At 39.6% G+C, this 23,740-nt stretch overlaps 1 protein-coding gene across 2 annotated transcripts in view; it reads right to left on the reverse strand.

Moving 5' to 3' along the window:
- Nucleotides 1–22,585, reverse strand: part of NDUFS4 (NADH:ubiquinone oxidoreductase subunit S4) — a 48,662-nt gene extending 26,077 nt beyond the window's left edge. Inside the window, exons 1-2 of one of the 2 annotated variants that reach the window (XM_079995158.1) lie at nt 22,428–22,585; nt 9,030–9,108 (exon numbers count right to left, since the gene is read on the reverse strand). In XM_079995158.1, coding sequence (XP_079851284.1) covers nt 9,030–9,108; nt 22,428–22,549 — 201 coding nt within the window. In that variant the 5' untranslated portion in view covers nt 22,550–22,585. Of the gene's footprint in view, nt 1–9,029; nt 9,109–19,091; nt 19,162–22,427 lie in introns of those variants that run through there. The other variant, XM_079995159.1, reaches the window with a different exon arrangement.
- Nucleotides 22,586–23,740: the final 1,155 nt, after the last annotated feature.

Below are 23,740 nucleotides of genomic sequence, written 5' to 3' on the forward strand. Positions count from 1 at the left end.
AACCAGTAATGATAAGCAGAGAAAGTGCAGCCAGCATTTGAGACAAGGTGTAACACCAGACACAAAAAAGGACTACATTGGGATTTTAACATATTCTGTGCACTCTGTGCTTATAGCTTAAGCTTTAGACAGCTGAAATAAGTGTGACAAGAAAGACTGCCCTTTCCTGTAGAACTCCACCTTTCACATAAATGAAACTTTCTAGAAACTTAAAAAATGTAAAAATTTACTTTAATTTCTACACAGATTACAAGGAAAACAGTTTCATGTAATAGTTACTTTTCTTCTCCAAATTAATGTGCATGAACATGTTTAAAATCAAGAACTATATAATTAATTAAGCATAGTTTTACAGCTCTTGTAAGAATTTCAAGTAGTAAGGACCGCAGTGTACTAAGAAGTATGGCATTGGAGCCCCATGCCAAGTTATTTAGGCATGTCTTGGATTTGCTTCTGAGGTTCCTTAATTACCCTTGGAAAAGATGGGTGGGAGGGCAAAACAAATGTTTGAAATAGAAAGCATTAATGTTGCAGTAAACAAAAAGAATGGTTATGTCCTTTAGTCCAAGGAACAGTGTACTAATAGGACACAGCATATCAAGCAACCAGCAAATAAAGTAAGAAAGCCTCCATATTTTCCCTAGAAAACACCTCCATATAATAAAAACTGCAATTTCATTGGGGTAGGTTGAAAAATACATGAAGAATGGATGAGGATTTGTGGAGCGTGGGCTCTGCTAACCATAGCTCCCTAGGAATTATATCTTGGTTGCACAACATGCAGAACATGTTGTACATGCAGAAAATCCCAGATTAAATTCCTTGTATTTTCTGGGAAAGATCTTATCTGAAACCATGGAAAGTTGCCGTCAGTCAATGTAGATCATTGGTCCAGAACTGGTGGATAAGGGCCCACTACCAGGCTGAAGCCTTATCTAAAGTGGGTTGTAACAGCAGTACAACTGCAACATAAATACATGATTTTAAAACTAGAAAACCGTTCCCGAAATGGATGTTTGGATTAAAGGTGGGTCCCACTGATAGAGACAATACTGAGCTAGATAGATCAGCGGACTGACTCAATGCATAAGGCAGCTTCTATGGTTGTATGTTGACAATGTGGCACTGCAACCTATTAAGAGAGTTGATTCTAGCAAAAAGTTAGGACTGATTGATAGATGCCGAGGAACAATTAAATTCTAGTGGGGAATACTCAAAAGCACTGAGCTTCAGAGTCGGAGTGCTGCTCAGATAACTGGGCCTCATGTGGTCATAAGACACTTGAAATAAAATTTGCCAGAGTAAATGCAAGTCGTCATATAATGATTCTGTCAACTGGTCAGGAAAGGAAGAATGCTATCCTATCAGTAAGAATGGTGCCAAGAATTCAGGATATTTGACAGCTATCTTAAGCAACACTGCAATTTTTCCAGATTTCTCTTCAACAAATTTTTGTGAGTGTATGAAAAACAAACAAACGAGTTCCTATATTGTTAAGGTCAAAGAAGAAAAGTTTCCTCCTGTCAGTGACATTAACCTTCAGTTTAAACAGAAAGCTTTGGTCACATGGCAGTTATAATCCTTCCAATGCCTGTGTCCAAGATACAGCGGTCCTTCAACTATGCTTTGAACTGGAACTAGCTGTAAGAATATATTTGGATGGAGACGAGAGAGTGAAACAAGTCTTCAGCAGCTAAATGGGGCAAACCACAAGTCTTGGAGCACAGAATACAGTGGTACCTCGAGTTACATACGCTTCAGGTTACAGACTCCGCTAACCCAGAAGTAGTACCTCGGGTTAAGAACTTGGCTTCAGGATGAGAACAGAAATCCGGCGGTGCAGCAGCAGCAGGAGGCCCCATTAGCTAAAATGGTGCTTCAGGTTAAGAACGGACCTCCGGGACGAATTAAGTACTTAACCCGAGGTACCACTGTAAACTGCAGATAAGGCCTGAGCCAGTCCTGTGGGGAAGGCACTCTGGGGAATCTCTGTACAGAAGAATTGGCTGCCTCTAGGATGCTTGTACAATGCTTGTACATTGCTGGCACATTGTTCCCACAAATGGAGTTTTCAGCATAGTTAGGAAGCACTGAACAATTCATTTGAGAGGATATTTCAGTAATTGCGGCAAAATCGCTTGCTTGTGCCAGAAGCCTACTGATATGTGTTTAGGAATTAGGTTTTCATGAGCCAGGAAAGACAAGGTTATGTTTAGATTAGGGAAGGTATCTCCAATAACAAAAATGCAAATACAGCAGCCTGAAATATGTTTAGGCCCTGCCTTTTAAACATGGATTTTTCCTCCAGCCTACTTCATCTGCTGAATATGAAACACGAACCCAGTCCTTCTCATACATCTCACGACAGAGGACAAGCAAGAGTTAAACCACATTTCATCCAAAGTATGCTATAGGACATGTTATGTCTATAAAAGATTACAAGGGATGCCTTTCAGCTCGGTTCTTTTTAATTTATTCCAAACTCATAATGGCAGCTCATTATAAAACCAAGACCTTTGATTTATCCAAGACATTCCTAGCAAAGAGTCATGTCCAACGAAGTCATTCTGCTCGCCCAAGGACTTCTGCCTGCAATCTCCCCCTCCTTTTCCACCCCCGCAATCTAAAACCCCAAACAGATCAGGGGATGGGGGATGCTGTGGAAGGAGAAGTTCCACTGAAGTGGAAGTCCTTGCATGAACGAAAAGATGTCGTTGGATGGTATTTTTAAAGAGTAAGCCAATACTTCTTGTCTCAACAACTCAGACCTGTAGTTTCTCATCAGGCTACTTGCCCAGGTTAACTATTCTTCCTGGTGAGTAGTTTGGCAGACCCCGTCTCTCTATCTCATATACACAGGAGGGTTACTAACATTTTGGGAGCTTATTTGCAAAAAATATATATATCAAAAAATCATTATGGATATTTCTATGCTATCGCTCAATAAGATCCCCAGGGAGAGTTGCATAATCACAACACATTCCCTATGTCGAAACTTAATCTAAGCTATCAGTGCCATTTACAGGGAAACCTAACATAAGATGCCCATCCTTTGTGGTTCCAGATGGTTACTGATTCATTTCTAGACTCAAGTCAAAGTGCTAACTATTACTTTTAAAGGCTTAAATCATTTGTGGTCAGGACACTTGATGGATTAGTAGAGGTGGTTTCTTTATTAGAGGCACATTTGTGGGGTAAGTCTTAAAGAGACTGCTCTGGAGCTGCACCAAGTTGTGGAACCCTCTGTTGCTCGGTGTCTGCTCCTGCCAACCTAGCAGTTCGAAAGCACGTCAAAATGCAAGTAGATAAATAGGTGGGAAGGTAAACGGCATTTCCGTGTGCTGCTTCTGGTTCTCCAGAAGCGGCTTAGTCATGCTGGCCACATGACTGTACGCCGGCTCCCTTGGCCAATAAAGCGAGATGAGCGCCGCAACCCGTCGTCCGTGACTGGAGCTAATGGTCAGGGGTCCCTTTACCTTTACTACCAAGGAAGATTCATGTTTTGCCCTCTTCTGCCTCTTTTGGCAGAATTTTTTAAAAAAACTTAACTGGCTGGTGTGTTTTGGTACTTATCTGCTATTCAACTATTCATTTGTAAATGTTTTTTAAAAGTTTTACTTGAGTGTAATTTTTTGGTATTTTATATTGTTAGTTGCCAAGGGTGTCCCCAGGTGGAAAGGTAAGACATGCATTTACTAAAATAAGATAAATCTTGCGGCATTCCTAACATACCAGGGAATATGTAAATCTGTCTAGCACTACAAGTCCTGTTTCAGCTTAAGAACCATAGTGTGCTATTCTGTCTGTCAACTAAACATTCAGCTTTCTTACCAGTCTTAAAAGATTTTTTTAGGAACTCTGTGGAAATGTTCTCCTTTGCTCCTGTATTCTCCATTTTCAGGTAGCTCTTACTATATTTAATTCCTAACTGCAATTCATTAATCTGCTCATTACTAACAAACATACCAGATCAGACCAGACCATTAGCCTACTTTCCCAATCCAAGATGGACCATCTTTATCTATGCCAGTTTTCATTTGCATTCATTTTTAAGACCCAATGATGTCCCCTAACCACAGTAAATCCTATAACAGGAATGAAACACACTCTTGAAATACAGAAGTACTGAGTTAAATGTAAGAATCAATTTTAGGCCATTAGTACATCAGACTGTTAAACATACTGCTTGAGGTATTGGCAGTAACAAATGTTCTAACTGAATACAAAATATTGTACAATGCCTTATATTACCAGCAATTCTGAAGTGACAGCTAGAAAGTCAATGTTAAAAGAAATTTAGAAATGAAATGTATAATTCAAACTATGTATTTTGAATGCTTCAAATCTTCAGCTAAGCAGACCTCCAGCTCCCTCAAAACACCAACCTGTATTTTCTAATTTTACTGAGTTCTTCTGTTACTGGCTGGTGTTCTACTAACTCATAATCATACAGAGTTCTTGAAAAACAATACTGATATCATGGCTAGCAATCTGGGGGTTGTAGCATGCCCCCTAGGTTAATGGGTATGTGGTAAAAGTCTGACTACAGATACCCACAGTGAATATTTACTCTTCTAATTCACTTACGTGCAGAAATACACACTTGCTTGGACTATGTTCTATGGAACTAAATGAGACTTTCTTCTGAGTAGACACACATAAGATTGCACTGGGACTATTGTGTTATCAGTTCAAGAACTGATCACGAAATCCACAAGTCAACCTTACAACAATGACCACAATTTTCAGTATCACTAAGCTCCAGAACAGATACTGAAGTATCCATAGCATTATCTACAAGAGGTCTTAAAACTGTGTCACAGAGAGCCACCCCTAACTCAAAAGAATTATTTGGGCCTCCAAGCGTAACCAGCACAAAGTAAAGACAAACAGCTCAGCTGGCAGCATTCAGTTATCTCCAGTCTGAGGTCAAGCAGATCAAAGGAGCAGACAGGGATCACAGAGATGCTTTCAGGTTCCCTGCAGAAACAAAACAGACCATGAAAAATAAAGGGTTGCATTGCTGGTCCCTCACTACTACTACTTGAAGAAGTGGGTGGGCACATGACCCCTGACTGGGAGAGAATGAAACAATACTTTCTACTCCAGTCCGTGTCTTTTGGGCCAGGGATGAGTCTACTTTACATTACCCCCAGGGTACCTCTCTTAGGAGCAGCCAGACTCTCAATGTGAGAAGTATGGCTACGAACCACACTGAGGACATTAAAAGTATAAGATATCTCTAAAGCTCCTTTAAATTCTACCCCATTTACATCTCTACAGTTCATTATGACTAACATTGGTCCCTTCAACTCTATGGGAGAGGAGGGAGGGTAGGAAGATTCCTGCTACTCCTTTGTCCTGAATGAAGTCTGCCGGTTTAGGATAAGTTTCTCCTATTCTTTCCAATATACAAAGCCCAACTGGAATGGGGACAAATGGCATCTTATACCAACCTGGAAATCTTTAGGAAGTTGACTCATTTTGACCAGGAATCCCACAATCAGAGTTGCAGTATTTATTATTATTATTATGCCAACCTTGCCAGCAACAACTTGCCACTAGTATTATTATTATTATTTAATTAACAATAGTACTGTGGATTAAGTACTGTGAATAGTACTGTGGATTAAGCATTTCTTGCTATAGCATACAGACAAATTAGGACAGCTACTTTTATATTTTCCTGATTTTGAGCTGCAAAGTGATCTGGAAGAGCAATACTTACAACTCAACAAATCAGAATGTGAGTGGACTAACAGGCACGAGGGCTCATGCAGAAACACCGCAGAGATTACTGAAGTTTAAGAGAACTATATGTGACACACACAACTTTATAAAAGGAGAAACAGGATTTCTATAATAGTACTGGAACCAATTTTGTTTCATATGGTAGAAGTTAAATCATTTTAAGTTTCACTAAGGGAGACCACTGCTGACATCTCACGTCAGCAACAGGGCAATTTCCCAACATAGACAAAGCCTAGAGGGGCCACCTCTCACCCTGAATTTTATAATGTCAGCCAAGATCAGCTGGCAAGCTATAGATATCAGCTCCTCAGGATAAACTCCAGACCTTTGGAATTCAACCCATGGATGGTACACCTGGTGTTGCTGTTAGGCCACAAACTCAGGATGCTACAGAAGGACCCATGCTTTAGATCTGACTGTTTAGATGTAGGAAAAACATCTGTGGCAAGGCTAAGCGAGGAATCTTTTTGAAAGTATTTATTCTGCTATATTGAGGGCTTCTTCATGTCTCATTTAAGCCGAGTACGTATCACCCACATAAATTATCCTCTGCAAATGTCCACATTCTGTCTCCCAGTCTAGGAATCACTACAATATTTTGCCTATTTCTTTTGCAGACTTTATCAATGTCACCATAAGGGCATTCAAATTTAAGAAACACATTTAAAGGTCAACTCCACTGAACATGATGCAGTCAAATTATTCCATAGTATCCCATTTCAGCAATAAAAGGTGAGGAAATAAAGGCAGCCCCTTTGCCAGAAAAACTCATGATTAACCAGTATTATGAACCGTGTGTCTGTCTCTATGGATGGATGGATAGAAGGATATAGATATAGTTATAAGTTGGTGGGTGCTCGAGTTTGTGGGTGCTCTTAACCCCTGGACCCAGCAAATGTTAAAATATAAGCCAGGCTGGCTTCCTGAAGAAGTAATCGCCTTGGGAGATGGACCATTAAAAGCAGACAGATGGGAGAGGCCCCTCCTTCAGCTCTGAGTCAGGTAGAAGACGAAAAGAAGAGTTTTTGAAGAGTGGAATGGAGATTTTAGAATGGAGTTTTTGCAGTGATACTGCAGATGGTAAAATGCAGCAAGCTGGAGAGAGGGTCAGACCCATGTTTTAGAGTTATATTTGATTTCTGTTTGAATCTAAGGCTGCAGCTATGGGAGAGACCAGACCCTCTTGGAGTGCAATGGTGAGAGCCCCTCCAACACAGGGGCTCAGCTTGTATATATGTGTAAATAAACCATATATCATAAAGACACCAGAGTCTTTACTGTGCCTCATTTCCAAAAGGAAACAGGGACCCTGGGTGAGTGGCTGGAACTCCTAGAATCTCGCACCGCTGAGAGGTTGGGGTTGTGTGAAATAATATTAAAGCTGCTCCACTGAGCTAGAAGACTAGCGGCAAGAGAGGAAGAAATTTGCAGGGTTGTCCATTCAAATTTCAATAATTCTGATTGAAGTTAAGGAAGTTACAGAGTCAGTCTCAAAGTATATACGAGTAACCAGAGTTTGGGTTATTAAATTTTATCACATTAAATGGACACGATGCAAATTTGTGGCTCATTGCTGTGGGTGTTGACATTAAGACTTCTTAAAACTGGATTGCATTAATTTATTTTTCATCATCAAACATCAAAAGTTCAGTATGCCACAGAAGCACAAACTGAACTTTTTGTAATGATCTTATAGATCGTTAATTCATTCAGGGTCCACATTTCTAAATTCAGTGAAGACTAGTCTAGCCGTACTTCAAATGATCCTTGTAAGTGACTAGAAGTTCAAATAGGCTAGGGAGGGCAAGGGGTAAATTAGAACAGGCATATTTAATTCTAAGAAGCTTGGAGAATCCCCCCCCCCCAATAGCTTTACAAGCTTTACAAGGATTGATTGATAACAAGTATTATTATTTTAGGGGGGAAACTATTCATTTAACAAAAAATACCTGTAAAAATATGCAGACTATGCAGAATCTGTATCTAGGGTTAACACAGAGTGCATTTTACCTGTAAGATGAACTTAACTTACACAGGCTGTCTTACATATAAAATATTCTGCTATATTTAAAGAATACAAAAAAGTGCAGTTGAATTTAAGTGTGCTCCCACACAATGACCAAGCATTTCAACAAAATCTGCACCAAGAATTGTTCTTCATATTGCTAGATAATGTCACTGAAGAAGTCAATCGGAAAGTTGCGTTTTATTTAATATTAATTGTAATGGCATTATTGAAAAGGGGGAGCACAACTGATCCCCACCCTGATACCCTGAAATGCTCCTGAATGCATAGATGAGCTGGGAATCCCCCCAGAATGCAGCTCTGCACTTGCTAAGAGGGGCTGGATACATCCTTCAATAACCACCCTGTTTAATTAAGGTAGCACTGCAAGTTTTCCCAAGCACTTGTTCAGCCACTGCCATTTGCTTTCAAGGAGGTACGTTCTCGCAATGTTCAAAGGTAAGCACACTACAACTTATGTATTCTTAGGGGTTCTATGACCATTTTCCATCTCCAAAAATCAAACATGATACAATTGTCAATGAAAACTATTCTTTTAACTATGACATTCCCACTAGGAGTCTTGGATGCTTTACAACAAAGGTCAGGCCATTGTATAATGTAAGCATAAATATCAGGTTGCATCACTGTACTAGTGATGGACCACACGCTGCAATATGTTAGAACTTAAAGGCTGCCAAAATTATGATCTGGTAATGATTAGCAAAAGAATGCTACACAGTTGTTTCTAATTGCAATCCTTCATGCATATTTAAAACAGGGTGTATGAACACAGCTTACAATTAATTTACACGGCTTCTTTAAACTGTATTGCGATAAAATGAGACAACCCAACAGTTAATTTTAAGAAGTGTTTGTAAATCATTCATGTATAACAGGGAAGTGGGCAGATTCCAATATGTCACATTAAAAATGTTTTTTACTGCTTCCTAACCACAATTTAGTCAACATGAATGTAGTCAAGATGCATAGTTTTGTATTTTAAACTCTTGCATATCTCGGTACACACTTTTTATTCCTGAAGACATATTCCTGCATTGCAGGAGGTTGGACTAGATGATCCTCAGGATCCCTTCCAACTCTTCTATCCTATCCTATTTTATGACTTTTATGATTTACCAAGGTACCCATTTTAGTCAAGAAAGGCCTTTTACTCGGCAGTTACACTCTTTTCCCAGTACACTATGGAGGACTGAATACCTGTTGCACAGAAACAACCCTCAAGGCAGCATACGCAGCAGAAAGCCCTTACCAATTTTTCATCAACTGTGATGAGTTGCGTGTCTTGAGCTTGGTCCTGTGCCAGCCGCCATGTGGAAGTGTTCAGTGACCTGCAGTGCAAGACTTGAAGTTAAAAAATGATTCATGCAATGAGAAAATAGAGGCAGACAAATCTTACATAAACAAGTTACTTTAACAATATCCATCTTGTAAAAAAAGGGGAGAGAAATGAGGGCTCAAAAATCCACCCACCTCCCGCCACCCCCCAATTAGTTCTGTCTACTGAGTTTTTGGCAGACTCTCACTTAGCAGTTCACAACAGGCTGCACTTTATGTCAGCCTACAGGCTCTCTGTCACACAGAGACTGCCAGTGGCAAGGACTGTACTACTCTATGCAAGTACAGTAGCTGGTTTGTCACGAACAAACAGGAAAAAAATGCAAAGCTACTGCGACTCCTCTGGAACTCTGAACCTCAATGAAGCATCAGAGGACTTAAACTCATTAGTCCCTTTCCAAACAATTCAAACTGCAGTGGAAGTTTCAAGGCAGGATCATAAATGAAAGAACACTCCTGAGACTAGTTAAGACACAGATTCTGAATTAATGCCTAGGCCCTGTTCAACATTTCTCTGATGTACACATTTATCTACAAATACCCACTGTAACTGACTTCTAAAGATCTGTCCCAGAAAAATGATTCAAGTCATTTCTATGGTTCAGTTAGTACATTAGGCCAACACTGGGCTGGATCCAAAAGTTGTCCTTGCGCTGGACAAAAGGACTGACATTTTGCAATGGGAACGCTGTGCAAGAAAATCCAACTAAATTCAAAGAGGTTGCATAGCCTCTTGTGTAGGCAGAAGGAAACAGAACTGCTACAGAATTAACCTCTCATATCACTATGCAAATTCTTGCTCAAGCATGTGAGGAAAGCGGTGGCAGCTCTTTTCCGTCTCAAGGTTCTTGGATCCAACCCATTGTCTTCAACTGTAGTTATCAATATTCATTAAATAACTGGAAGCAAAGTAAAAAAGCAAGAGGTTGATGCAAGATTCCAAGCACACACTTTTTTTTTAAGATGAAGCTCGAGACTTCATCTTTTTTATTGTCTATTGTTTTTATTAATTTACTGTATGCCACTTTGTACTCAAGATACCTGTACAGCTCATTATGTTTTATTGTTTACCTTAAAAAGCAAGACAGAGCATTATAAATGTCCATCTATTTCACTTCCATCCCACTCCTCTTTGGGAAACATCAGATCAGCAAGTTTACTACGGACAGAATTTAAAAACCAGACTCCTTTTAAGTTTTGAATTGTCTCTGAAGCAGTTACATAATTTACAAAGCAAGCAGACTTCCAAATGCAAATTATATTTTGAGTTTATGAGGTGCCGTAGCTGCCTTGCTGGCATAGATTCCACCACTACATGAGCATCATAATTTTTGAAAGTCAGCTATTTGGTCTGACTGTAACTTGAACAAGTTTGAAAGACAATATGTCCTACTCCTACAAGATGCTAACCTTCAAACAGCAAAAAATAGTTTACTTCCTCAATATTAGCTTTCTAGTAGCTTATACTTTAAACTGTGGTGATTAATTGAGAGCACTTTCAAGCATGCAAACTTAACTAGTATTTTATCTTGGTTATAACACATCATTCTTAATAATGACTAGAAATCAGGCTTACCCAGATGTGCGATATTTTAACAAGGCAAAGCGAACTTTGAAAATGAACTTTAAGGCTACTCACAAAGTTCCATTAGGAGAAAATAGCTAAGAGTGTCTCACATGTTGCCTTGTGAACTCCAGAAAGCTAAAGAAAATATATTTGAATGGCTCCCAATGTGAAGCAAACAAGATAAAGCCAGAATTTCAGGCAAGTGGTACATTCTCTTCTAAAAAGTTTGGACATAATAAGAATCACAAGAAAAATGGGGTAATAGCATATTATGACATGATGCTATCATATCTCACATAAGAACAGGGCAGAAAGCAGAGTCACACAGCCAACCTTAAGGATCAGGCAGGTAGGTGTGAGGGCAGATACTTTCTGAAATAGCCTGCTCTTAAGCTGTTTAGGGCTTTAAGGCACAAATCAAGCATGGAAACAAAATCAGTTTAGATGCATACTCCAACTGCTGAAACCTAGACAATAATTTGGCAGAGCCATTTTTGCACTCACTGAACCTTATAGAACTGTTTTTAGCATCCCTACATTGCAGCAATACAGCACTATCTGAAGGTAACCAAGGCAGAGGTGACCGCTAATCTGTGGCCCTCCAAATGTTGTTGGGCCTGACAGGAGTTGCAAGTTCAACCTCTGGAGGGCCACAAGTTAGTCATACTCTACTACAGGATGAGTTACTGACACTAGGACCACTGTCTCCAGAAAAGGCCAAATAACTGGCTAACTAGCCAAAGCTACCAAAAAGCACTTCCTGCCACTGTGGCCATCTGTAAATCTAATGAGAGTGACAAGTGAGGATCAGAACTACCCGCATGCTATGCACCTGCTGCTTCAGGGAGAATGCAGCCCGTCTGTGCAAGCTAAATGTGGTTCTATTACATTTTTGATCAAATATTCTCAAAAGGCAAGCACAGCCAATCTTCAGCATGCCTTCAAGTTCCATTCTTTGCCAATAACATCTGTACAAGGCTGTTAATATTATCAGTGTTAGAAAATGGGATGGGAATGCCAGGAGCCATGTGGCTCCTGGGATTTAGGACAAAATGTCTAGGCACCTTTTTTTGCTGCTCTGCTACCAGACCAGGCAGCCCCGCAGAAAAAGAAATAAAAAGAAATTTAAAAATGCTGCCAGGCGAATCTGGGGGTCAGCAGGGTAGTGCAGCAACAAAAGACACGTCTTTTGCTACTGCTCTACCCTGCCAAACATCGGATTCATCCAGCAGAGTGGCAGTAAAAAATGGTGTATCTTTTGCTGCTGCGCAGCTGGACGAATTAGATGTTTGCCAAGGGTTGTGCTGCAGAAAAAGAGGCGTGTCTTTTGCTGCCGCTGTGCCCAGCAGACCAGATGACTGCAGCCAGGCAGGTGGAGATGCCAGGTGCCAAGGGCAGCCCCTGGACATCTCCATCCAGTTGCAAAGGTCTGACTGCCAATCGCAACATGCAACTGGTGCTCAGCCTTCAAACGCTGCGTGGGGTAACCTCAAAACTACTGCTCTTCAAACTGAGGAGATGCAGTTTCCACTTTAAACAAGTGAGTGAAAGTCATAGTTCATGGATTTACACTCTGTATAAAAACAAGACATAAGTGATGATGGTTGGTGGTCCCTGGACCGCAGTGTTTTTGTAGGTGATTTATGGTGTTCGCCTCTAGCTGCAGCTGATCAGGACCACAGGAGTTGACTGACTGCTGTCAATACCCAGGAAACCAAGATCGCTGCTAAATACATTATGCTGTGTGTTTCTCCATAAATAAATATAGCTATCAGCTGAATCAAAACCTTCAAGACCTGGAAACATCCAGTGGGATTTACATCCAAAGAAGTTACATTCAGAGAGGGTGGGGTACACTGTACAATGTATGGAATTTATTTCAATCAAAGAACACCAGTCCGTTTCTCTATTGCTTTTGTTTGTTTGTTTGATCCTAACACCACAGGGCCGCTTCCACCATTAAAGTATAAAATGAAAACACAAAATACATCTCATAAAATGAACAAAACAAACAAACCAAACACCCCCCCCATAACAATATACACATTTACTACTTATCTGGCAGTTTTTAAATCCTGCTAATTTTCCTAGAATTAATTGCATTAATTTTCCACAGTTAAATTTGTACAGACAAGCCACTACATGCCTAGGAAGTGCTATGAAATATTTATTTTGTGACATATTGACAGGGAAAAAGAGATAGAAAAATCAAGCTCTTTTCTATGTTGCATAACTTTTCCTGTCTAGAGACAATTTTATTCAACACAGGAAACAGGGCAAGTGACCTTTACTATGTTATATTTATAAATATCTAAAAATAATTGTGTTTGTACCCTAAACTAAAGATATTGTAGATAAACAGAATTTGAAACACAGATCTGAAATGAAAATGTTCAAAAGGATAGATAGTACACATTGAGGAACTCAACTTGGAGAAAAAAGTTACCTGACATTATGTCCGGACAAGGACAGGTGATTTCACTATATCAGTCTCCTGCAACAACATTGTCTTGGAAACACAGATGCCACTCATTTGGTACATGAATAAAAACCAAAATAAAACTAATTTTAACTGATCTGGTTATAACAATTGAAGAACCACTGGAAAGTGTAAAAGAAGTCTTGGAGGAAATAGAACAATTTGGAAAAATGGCAGGATTTAGACTGAATAAGAAAAAGACTAAAATAATTGCTAAAAATATGGAACAAAATAAGATAGAAATAATGCAACAACAGACAGAGATAGAGGTTGTGGAAAAAGTAAAATATTTGGGGATTTGGTTAACACCCCAAAATATTGACCTGTTCCAGAATAATTATGTACCAGTTTGGAAGGAAATAAAGAAAGATCTAGAGGTGTGGGGCAGAATGAAACTGTCCTTTTGGGGTAGAATTTCCACGATAAAGATGAGTGTGCTTCCAATGATGTTATTTTTATTTCAGACTATCCCCATTATAAAGGGGATAGGGATTTTCAAAGAGTGGCAAAAAGTGATTTCAAGGTATATCTGGCAGGGCAAGAAGCCAAGAATAAAATATATGTTATTAACAGATGTAAAAGAAAGAGGAGGCTTCGCCCTGCCAGATATGAAACTATATTATGAAGCAGCATGTCTTTGCTGGTTAAAAGAATGGATAAAATTATACAATAAGGAATTATTAGACCTTGAAGGTTTTGATAACAGATTTGGGTGGCATGCATACCTATGGTGTGATAAGAAGAAAATTCATAAAGGTTTTGGGCACCACATCTTCAGGAATTTGTTGATAGAGGTATGGGACAGGTACAAAAATTTACTGGAACCAAAAGTTCCACACTGGCTATCTCCGTTAGAAGTTATGAGTGTAAAGAAAATTAATATGAGAGGCAATTGGATTACATATGGTGAAATGGTGATTAAAGAGCAGGGAAAATGGAAGTTAAAGCCATATGAACAAATTAAAGAACATGTATATGATTGGTTGCATTATCTACAGGTTAATGAATTGTTTAAAAAAGACATAAAAGAATGTGGATATGGAGAAAAAGATTCAAAGTTTCAAGTAGATATAATAAATAATGAATGTAAAATTCTGTCAAAAATGTATAAAATACTGTTGGAATGGAACATGAAAGATGAAGAGGATAAATCGGTAATGATACAATGGGCCAAAGACTTTGGTTATAATATACAATTTGACGATTGGGAAAAATTGTGGAAAGAAAATCTGAAATTTACTGCATGTACTGCGTTGAAGGAAAATGTTATGAAAATGTTTTACAGATGGTATATCACACCGGTAAAATTAGCAAAAATGTATGAGACATGTAATAAGTGTTGGAAATGTAAAGAAAAAGAAGGAACATTTTACCATATGTGGTGGGAATGTAAGAAGGTGAAAGGTTTCTGGGATGCAATTTATAATGAATTGAAAAAGATGTTAAAATTTACTTTTGTGAAGAAACCAGAAGCCTTTCTTTTAGGAATTACAGGGAAAGAAATAAGAAGAAAAGACTGTAAACTCTTTCAGTATGCAGTTACAGCGGCAAGGATTTTATTGGCTCAAAAATGGAAACAAGAGGAATTACCGACAATAGAAGAATGGAGATTGAAATTGACAGACTATGCGGAACTGGACAAATTAACTGGGAAAATCAGATATGCCCGAGACCAAAGGTTCATCGAAGACTGGAGAAAGTTTGTAGAGTATCTGAAAAATGTATGTGATATACAAACAACGCTAGTGGGGTTTCGAGAGGCACTGTAAAAACTGAGAGATATTGTCAAAAAAGAAATATAAGGGAGAGGGAAGATAAAGGGAATGCGTAATTAAGAGATAAACATGGATGATTGCCAGGGAAGCTGAAGGAAGTCCAAAAGAGATGTTTTGTTATAATTTGGTTAAAAATGTATAAATGTATTGGAAAATTAATAAAAATTTATAAAAAAAATAAAACTAATTTTAACATTACTAGCCAAAGGTCAGGCAGCTACTTGGTATCATGTATCAAAGCCAATTACTACAGAAAGTTCACCTGTCTTTTCAAATTGAACTCATGACCCTTTAGGTAATAAAAACATGATTTAGAAAATGAACAACTACTAGGCATTTCATATGAGCGTTACAAATAGATAAATACAACTGAAGCCCCCCAATGTTGATCACAACCAATGGTGCTATCAAACTCCAAGTGAAAAAAGTGCATTTCTTCACGCTTCCGTAGCATCAGATGTTAAAATAGGTCAATCAGAGTGCTATTTATACATACAATTGCTTAAGAAAATGAGTAATTTGATAACAAAATTGCTGAAAGAAAGAGTCACCCACTGATAACTAGCCAAGGAACTGCTGCCTAGGCCAGACAAGGTAGACCATGATGCTGGTTCCAATAACTGCTGCAGCAAAACAACAACTTTTCAGCTTAAGAAGGAATACAAAATCTAACAGAACAGTAATTATGCCCATGCAGCATCTCCTTAGCTCCTGACTAGTACTGTACTGGAATTCTGTATTTGTGGGCGGCTGGTGGGAACAGGGAGACGACTGGGGGAGGAAGGATTACAAATTTGCAAAAACCACAGGTGACCTAAGTTCTGCCCTGCCAGTGTTTTCTGAAATGTCAAATGTCTCCCCACACAAATATATTCAGATTGTACCAAAAGCCACAGTAAATAACAAGTGTGCTTTTATTATCACAAAGTAGTACAAAAGTCAAAGGGTTTAATTCCAGAACTGCGAGGAATGAAACAGCTAACGTTCCACAACCCACCTCTGTGTTCAGGAAAGGCTATGATATTCTACTTTTCCAAACTCCTTCTGAATTTTATAAATTAGTTAAGGGGGCGGGGGGGGGGGCAGCACCTTCCAGATAACAAGACAGGTACAACATCTTCAAACTTTAAAACGTGCATGAGTGGCATAGTTACGGAAGATAAGCCTTATAGAAAGTTTATTAACATACAGAAAGTAAAATAAGTTGCCAAAAACAGCAACACTGAATTTAGTTATGTGGAACATCATGATATAGAAGCTACTTAATGTGTTCTAAATGTTGTACACTAACCTGGGATCTTTTGATGAGGGACAGTATATAAATCAAATAAATAATAATAAAAAATAATAATTCGTGTGGTGCTAATGAATGCCAAGGTTGCAGGTTTGATCCCTGTAAGGAACAGCTGCATATTCCAAATTTGTAGGGGGTGTAACTAGATGATCCTTGTGGTCTCCTCCAACTCCATGATTCTAATTATACAGTCAAATCATTAGTCCATCTAGCTTAGTTGTGTCTACACTGACTGGTAGCTCCCCAGTTTCAGATGCTAATGCTTCACAGTCCTACCGGAGTGGTCAAGAACTAAGGCTCGAGCATGTACTTTGCCACCAAGCCGCAGATGATCTTCCTCCAATTTTGATTTATTTTACTTAAATTATTTCTTAAACCTTCTTTCAACAAGACATCTCAGAATGAAACAAAAAAGTGTGAATAAAACTAATTCACGGCACAAATACAGTTTACAATCAACAAATAAAACACAATGAAACAAGTGACAATTTAAAAAACAACTAAAAGAACTGAATGGAGATAAAATCCAGAAATTATCTAAAATGTCTACACAAGTAGGACAGCATTCATGTACTACTGAAAAACCTGTAACACTGGCACCAGGCATGTTTCTTTGGGAAGGGCATTCCAAAGACATGGTGACACTGTGAAAAAGGCCCTCTCCTTCGTTAGAAATGTAACAAATTTCTACTAATGCTTGGAGTAAGCCTGTTACAAAAGACACCCCAAGAGTCATTTTTGTGCTGCCAGTTGTCCCCCAAAGTCAAAGGAACAGTTTCAAATAGCTAGTACAAGAGCTGCTGCCTAGATAACTAGGGCAACTAGTTATCTCCCCCTAGTAATTAATAAAAGTCATATTGTGAAAAACGATCAACACTGACCTCGTTCACTTATTAACTGTTAACGAGTTTGCTCACTTCTGATCAAAGGAGTTTGCGCCTTTAGTAAGAAAACTTACAATAACGTAGGGCACAGTACAACTATAAGGGCAAAATATAACATCACATTTGTGTATGCAATAGGTCTTCTCTTTCCATGCCCCCTGCCACCACCTTCTACCCCCCAGGGTGTCTCCCCATTCTCAGGAGCAGATCTGGGGGGCATGCAATGGGAGGAGAGAAAAGAAAATTCCTGTTTTCATGAGTGGAACAAGCAAAAAGCCACAACTGGATATCACCCATATGGGATTTTATCACTTTCATCTTTCAATGGTCACTAGCTTGGTGGCCACAACTGCCTTAGCAATAGTTCTGAAAAAGTATATATTAACTAATCATATACTTAACAATTTAGACCAAAGCCATTAACACTATTATCTTATGAACTTATTATTCAAATATTTTTAACAAACCAATTATGTATATCTGTGTGAAGTATAACAGCATAACAAATAGGAAGAAGCAAGTGTGAGCAGATGCAAAAGAGGCACCTTTAATAGTTTTGCATAATTTCACAACAACTTCATAAAGGGAGCTTTAGAGGGAATTTTAGCAAGTAAGGCAGGTCCACCATCCATTTTCCTTCTGGTCACTTCAGAAGAAGTGGGTATAAATGTCAAGAAGAATTAACACATTCAATGGCAACTCTTCACACAAATCATTCACACACAGGCTAGTCCATGTTTGTCACAATAGAAAACAAACCAGACACACTTGCCCCATTATATATCTCCTCAACATACTTCTATTTTTTACAGTGCAATTCTTTCCCAATCACTTCAACTGAAATACTCCCAAAAAGGATGCACAGGACTGCATCCGTAACTATCCTATGTAAAACCATCTCACATCTTATTCCGCTTTGCCATGTGCAGATGTGAATTTGCTCCCTGCTCTTAAATTTGCATTTTAAAGCACTGTACTTTGAACATGCTACACCCTTAAACATCCATTTAAAATATATACACAAACTAATTACAAATCTACAAACAGTAGATTATGAATTATGAATATCACTGCATTTCTAGGTGAAACCAATAATCAGTCAGTTGACAAATGTACACACAACCGGGGACTGCATTTGGTCATGATGTTTTGAGTCTGAATAAATGGTTCTCTACAGAAAACAAGTTATCTATATTAATTTGAGGTTTTGCAGTATCAGCTGTGCAAAGGGCTGTTGCAACTCATCTGCTCTCTGGACAGGACTGTTCTGTTGAAGGATATATATCGACTCAAAGTGTTGTGTAATATACGTACACAAAATAATGTTATTTTCAGAATGGAGAATTATTCTTTCAGAAGCACGGACTTCAAAGAGTTTATCCTGTTATGCCATACAAAAAATGCAATTGACATCCAGCATTATTAGTAGGAGTACTAAAAGACAAAATAAATCTTTTTAAACAGAGAAAGAAGAGGTAAACAACACCTGTAAGTTTTCCCTAATGAATACCTAGAGGTTTTTGCAGAGATTCAATGGAATCTGCACTCTGTGGCTGCTTTTAAATGAATTTTTTAAAACCTTGCAGACTTCTAATCAAGACTTTTACATACTGTTTAGTTTCATCTTGCTACAACTATTTCAAAAGATGCCTGCAAGTGGGTTGGTGAAAGTTCAATCTCTGTCAATCATGGAACTGAAACATACACAAACAAATAAGAGGCAACTTCTTCATTCAGAAACTGACTAAGGGCTTGTAATTTATTTATTTTTAAAGTACAATAATAAGCAATGTTATGAATCATGTAAAAAACACTGAACTTATTTTTCTGCTTTATCTAAAACTAAATGAATTTTATTTAGTCTAGAAAAAAAATGTGATGTTAATCTGTATTGCCACCAATCATATTGATTGAAGAACAAAGTTCAAATACTGCTTGAAATTGCCAGCTCTCTTTGGATATAGGGAATGACCTTACCAATAGAATGGAAGTTTCTCACACTGACAATCAAATATGTGCTTTGTAATGAATAACATTCTTGAGATTCCTGAAAAACACAATGGCTGGTTAGGTAATAGATCTTTCAAAGAAGACTGTTTATCTGCCAGAAAAATATAGTGTCAAAAGCGAGATAAACAATTGGAAATCATGCCTCTCTAAAATGCAAGATGACTATTGAACATATAGTGATACCGATTATTTGAACACAACAAAAATCATATTTGCATTTCAATTTGTTGTATACCATGCAGTAATTAGAACTGTGATATAATCTGAATTTTAAAAACCAGCATTGCTTTTGATTTATTCTCCTACAAAATTTGGTAGTAGGCTCTAATTAAGGGTGCCTTAAGACATCGTTAGTGTCTGATTTTTCCACTATCCAAAGAAATGTGAAAGTGGGTTCATTCTTTCAGTGAGTTAAAATCCTAGACTGCATAAGCAACCCAAGCAATTGCTTGAGGCAGTATTTTTAGGGGCACAGTGAAGCATCATGAAATCAGAGATGGACATCTTAGGAAACTTTACAATATAACTCACTGTGCAGGCACACGCAATCAAGTGCCTTTTATAACATTGCAGGGAATACTGGGACACACTTTCCAGATGATGCTGTGTACCACTTGGGGCGATCTACTGCCTTGAGGTAGCACTAATTGGATATTTGGGTCCAAGGAGATCGCTTAAATACATCAATGTTTGTCTCAATGGGTTGAAAAGAAGAAGAATGCAATGTAAAGAAGCTGTTACTAGAAGTCCCCATTTTAGGATAACTTAAGACCAGTGTTTTTTTCCTTTAAAAATGTTTAGTGGTACTTTCATTTGGACTCAAGGAAAGCACCATTTTATAGTTCAAATTGGGAAAAATAAATACAGTAAATGGGCCAAAGTACAAAGATTCACAGAATGTTTAGGGGTATGCATACCCCTGCATCGTCCCCCCTCCGAAAAAAGCACTGCTTAAGACCACCCAAGAACTGAAGCTCCAATATTCAATATAGAATTCTTTTTTAAAATGTATTACCAATGAGATCTAGGATACAGAAGACAACCCATAAAGCATTTGTCCAGAAGTGTAGCCATTTTAAACTATGCTAACATCGGACTATAAAAATGTTGTAACTGCTCAGATCCTGATTCCCAATGACACAAACATTTGCATACAACTGCGAAGTTCATTAAAAAAGGACAGAGGTAGGCAAAGAGACAAGTAGGCCTTTATTTAAGAAGACTCTTGTAAACTACTTGCATTCCAACATTATACACATTTATTGGGAAACTTATTTTGCAGTAAGTCTCATTGAATCCATGTATAGGGGTTTGGGTTTTCCCCCAAAAGGAAATTTCTTTCATATTTTGCTCCAGTGCAGATTCATTTCTTCTTTCTGGTTTAAGAAACAACAGCATAGGAATCTAAATCTTCTATTTATTCAGCAGTGTTTCTGTGCAAATTTTTCCAACCAACACTGGTATATGTACTAACTGATAAGAAAGCTATAATGGATGAGACAGGTTAGGGATGATTAGAAAAATCTTTATAGCCCAATCCTATAGTAAGGTAAGGCATGCCTTAAAATCAGTGCAGAAGTGTGTGCTTGATTCTGCAAAAGATCAGGACAATTTTCCCTTATAGGACATTAGGGAGTACAGTATTTTATTCCTCCCACAGGTAAAAGAGTATACTTTTTTAAAAACCACAATAACCAATCAGATGGGTCAAATTTAGCCCAGAGAAGAGAGGGAGAAAAATACACAGAGAAAGACTACTCAAAAGTTAAGACTTTTCTTCTATACAAGCTCCAAAAAAACCTCTGTAGCTCCTCCCTTCCACTTCTCCCTCAAACTGGTTGCTGATAGCATATGGTACAGTTCAATTTGTCTGAACTAAGTGAACTTTCTTTAGCTCTAATTAGCTACAAATGTAGTAAGTTCTAATCATAGGGAACTATCAAACCTAAACATGTATGAAATGAATATACTCTTCCTCTTATTTTCTCCACTAAATCAGCAATGAATTTGTTAGGGAAACATTGGTTAAGATGCAAAGGAAAAGTCAAAATATGGTGTACATATACACATATTCACACACTATAATAATATTCAGTGCTTCCCAGTCCCTGAAGTGTTTGTTGACAGATGAAATTTGTCATTCAGAAGCTGCTACAGTACAGGACATTGTCCATGCTGTAAATAATATGTGTGTCTGAAAAGAAATCAGGTGCCTTACAAAGCTTTGAATATATTTATTCCAACATTTTTTAATGTCTTCATGTTCTCTCAAGCCATACAGATAGAAGAGTTTACTTAGAACAGAAGTTATTCACCCACAAGCAAAACAACAGTATCTCCATATGTATATTGTACAGTTTATACTATTTTTTAAAAGAAGAGGGAAACATGATTTGCAACTGTGGAAAGTTCTAAGAAAAGCACATCTTAAGCAAGCTTCAGTCAGAAGATCGACATTAATAAAGAAACCATCAGCATCGCAAGTATGGAAAAACCAGGCTTCTGAAACGATGGGCTTCTTTCCCATACAGAAGTCAAATCAACATTAACACAAACCGGAAGGACTATCATCACAGTGACTGCTGTTGCAAAGGGCACGTTCTTATCTTGTACTGTATTGTATATAATGCCTTTCCACACGGAAAAAAACACAGGCCTACTACTGCTTCCTTTTACATTTCATGGCCTTCACCATGCCCGGCTGCTTGCAATTATCCCCTTGCGCCAAGTGACTGCACCTGACAACCAAACGCTACGCCTCACGCAGCTGAGGTCTCCAAGCGAAAACATACAATAAACCTGTTTGTTCAGGTGCCCCTTGGACAATCTTTGTTGTCGTTTTCTATCTGAAAGGAGAGCTAATTCGCTCTCTCTCCCCGTTTACAGCTGGACGCACAGTGAACTGCGCATAGTGGAGGCCAGATAAAAGAATCAAAACCCTTAAGAGTTGGAGGGTAGGCGAAGAGCTGCTTCCTCCTCACGAGTAGACTCCCAGGGGCATCCACAGGGGGGAAAGGCAAAGCTGGGTGAGGGGCGTCCCAGTTAAGTCTGTCGCATATAAACACGTGTACATGTGTACACACACACACACACACACACCCTGGCTCACGGCCTCAACCCACGCCCTTTCTCTCCGACGACACCTGGACATCGAGACACATACACATCCCATATCCCGTCCCACCCGCAATCCCATTCCTGGGCTGGTGGACAGTGCAGGATGAGGGGCCACGGCCCTCCCGCTCCCCCTATATACCTGCCGACGCGCCCGCTTCCCGTATATATATATGGATAGATATATACCTGGGCCCGAAGCCGCCGGTGGAGGCAACGGCTGCCGCTTCTCTCCCTGCCCCGCGCGCCAAGTGCCTCGCCGCCGCAGCCGCTGACATTGAGAGCTCCTGCAGAAGCAGCACCGCCGCCATGTTGGTGCGAACAGCTGCTGCGGAGACGGGGCGCCGCGAGGGACAAAACGCGGAAACGCGAAGCGGGGGAGGGGGAGGGGCTGAATGGCTGCTGCTGCTGCCGCCGCCGTCGTAACAACTTGCCACGAGAGGCGAGAGCAAAGTCAGGCGGCGGGGGAGGAGAGAGGGCCCAATTTTAAGCAGGAGGACAAAGTGAAAGGAGTGGGTGGGGTGAGGTGAGGGAGGTTAGGTATGGTGCAAATCATACCTGCGCCATCCCGCACGTGTCTAGTTGGGAGTCATTCCCGTTGACTTCAGTGGGACTTGCTCCCATGTCAATCTCTCGTGGCTGCCGTAATGTGTGAATTGAAGATTGGCGTTGGGCTAGGAAGGTTGCGGGGGGGGGGGGGGTCGGGTTCAGTTCCCTCCCCAGCCATGGAAGTTTGCTGCGTGACATTGGGCCATCCGCTCTCAGCCTAACCTGCCTCGCAGGGTTCTTGTGAGGACAAAGTGGCTGGAGGAAAGAGTCCTTGAGCAAGTCTGAGGAAAGTTGGGATGTAACCAATAGAGGCAGGGGGCCTCCTTCCCCTCCCCTCCCCACCCCACCCCACCCCAAGCCCCTTGGTTGGCCCGATCTTCCTCACCACCAGAAATGGCAGATAGGAAGGTATGGTCTGGAGAACTTGGCTTGCTGACTGGCTATAGCTTCTGTCTGTCTGCTCATCCACCTCTGTTTCTGGGCACCATCTAGAGGTCAAGGTCAAGGAGGCAGATGTGGCGGCAGCTGCAGACACCTCTTCCTAGTTGCACAGCAACCCCTAGTCAGTTTCACAGTGGTCAGGGATAGTGGGAGTTGTGGTCCCGCAACAAATGGGGAACAGAGGTTGAAGAACTCGCCTAGACAGTCCTGCTGGGCCCCAGTCCTCCATGCTTCATTGCCCCAAGAGCAAGGATGGGTCAGTAAGTATAGATCCTTCTGAACAGAGAGGGCCTTCAAGAGATGATGGACATATAAGTGATCCTGGGCAGGTTTGTGCAACCATCAGTTACTGAGTCCTCCCTGCCACCCACTCCCCACCGGAGAGGAAGTGAAGGTGAACCAGAACAGCCTCCACACAATTGCTCACCTTTTTTCCCTACTCTCTCTCTCTCTCTCTCTCTCTCTCGGCAGTCTTGTTTTGTTTTTGGTTGGTTTTTTTTTTCATTCTCTGC

Source organism: Podarcis cretensis (genome assembly GCF_951804945.1).
Source record: "Podarcis cretensis genome assembly, chromosome: 11".
Lineage (NCBI taxonomy): Eukaryota > Metazoa > Chordata > Lepidosauria > Squamata > Lacertidae > Podarcis > Podarcis cretensis.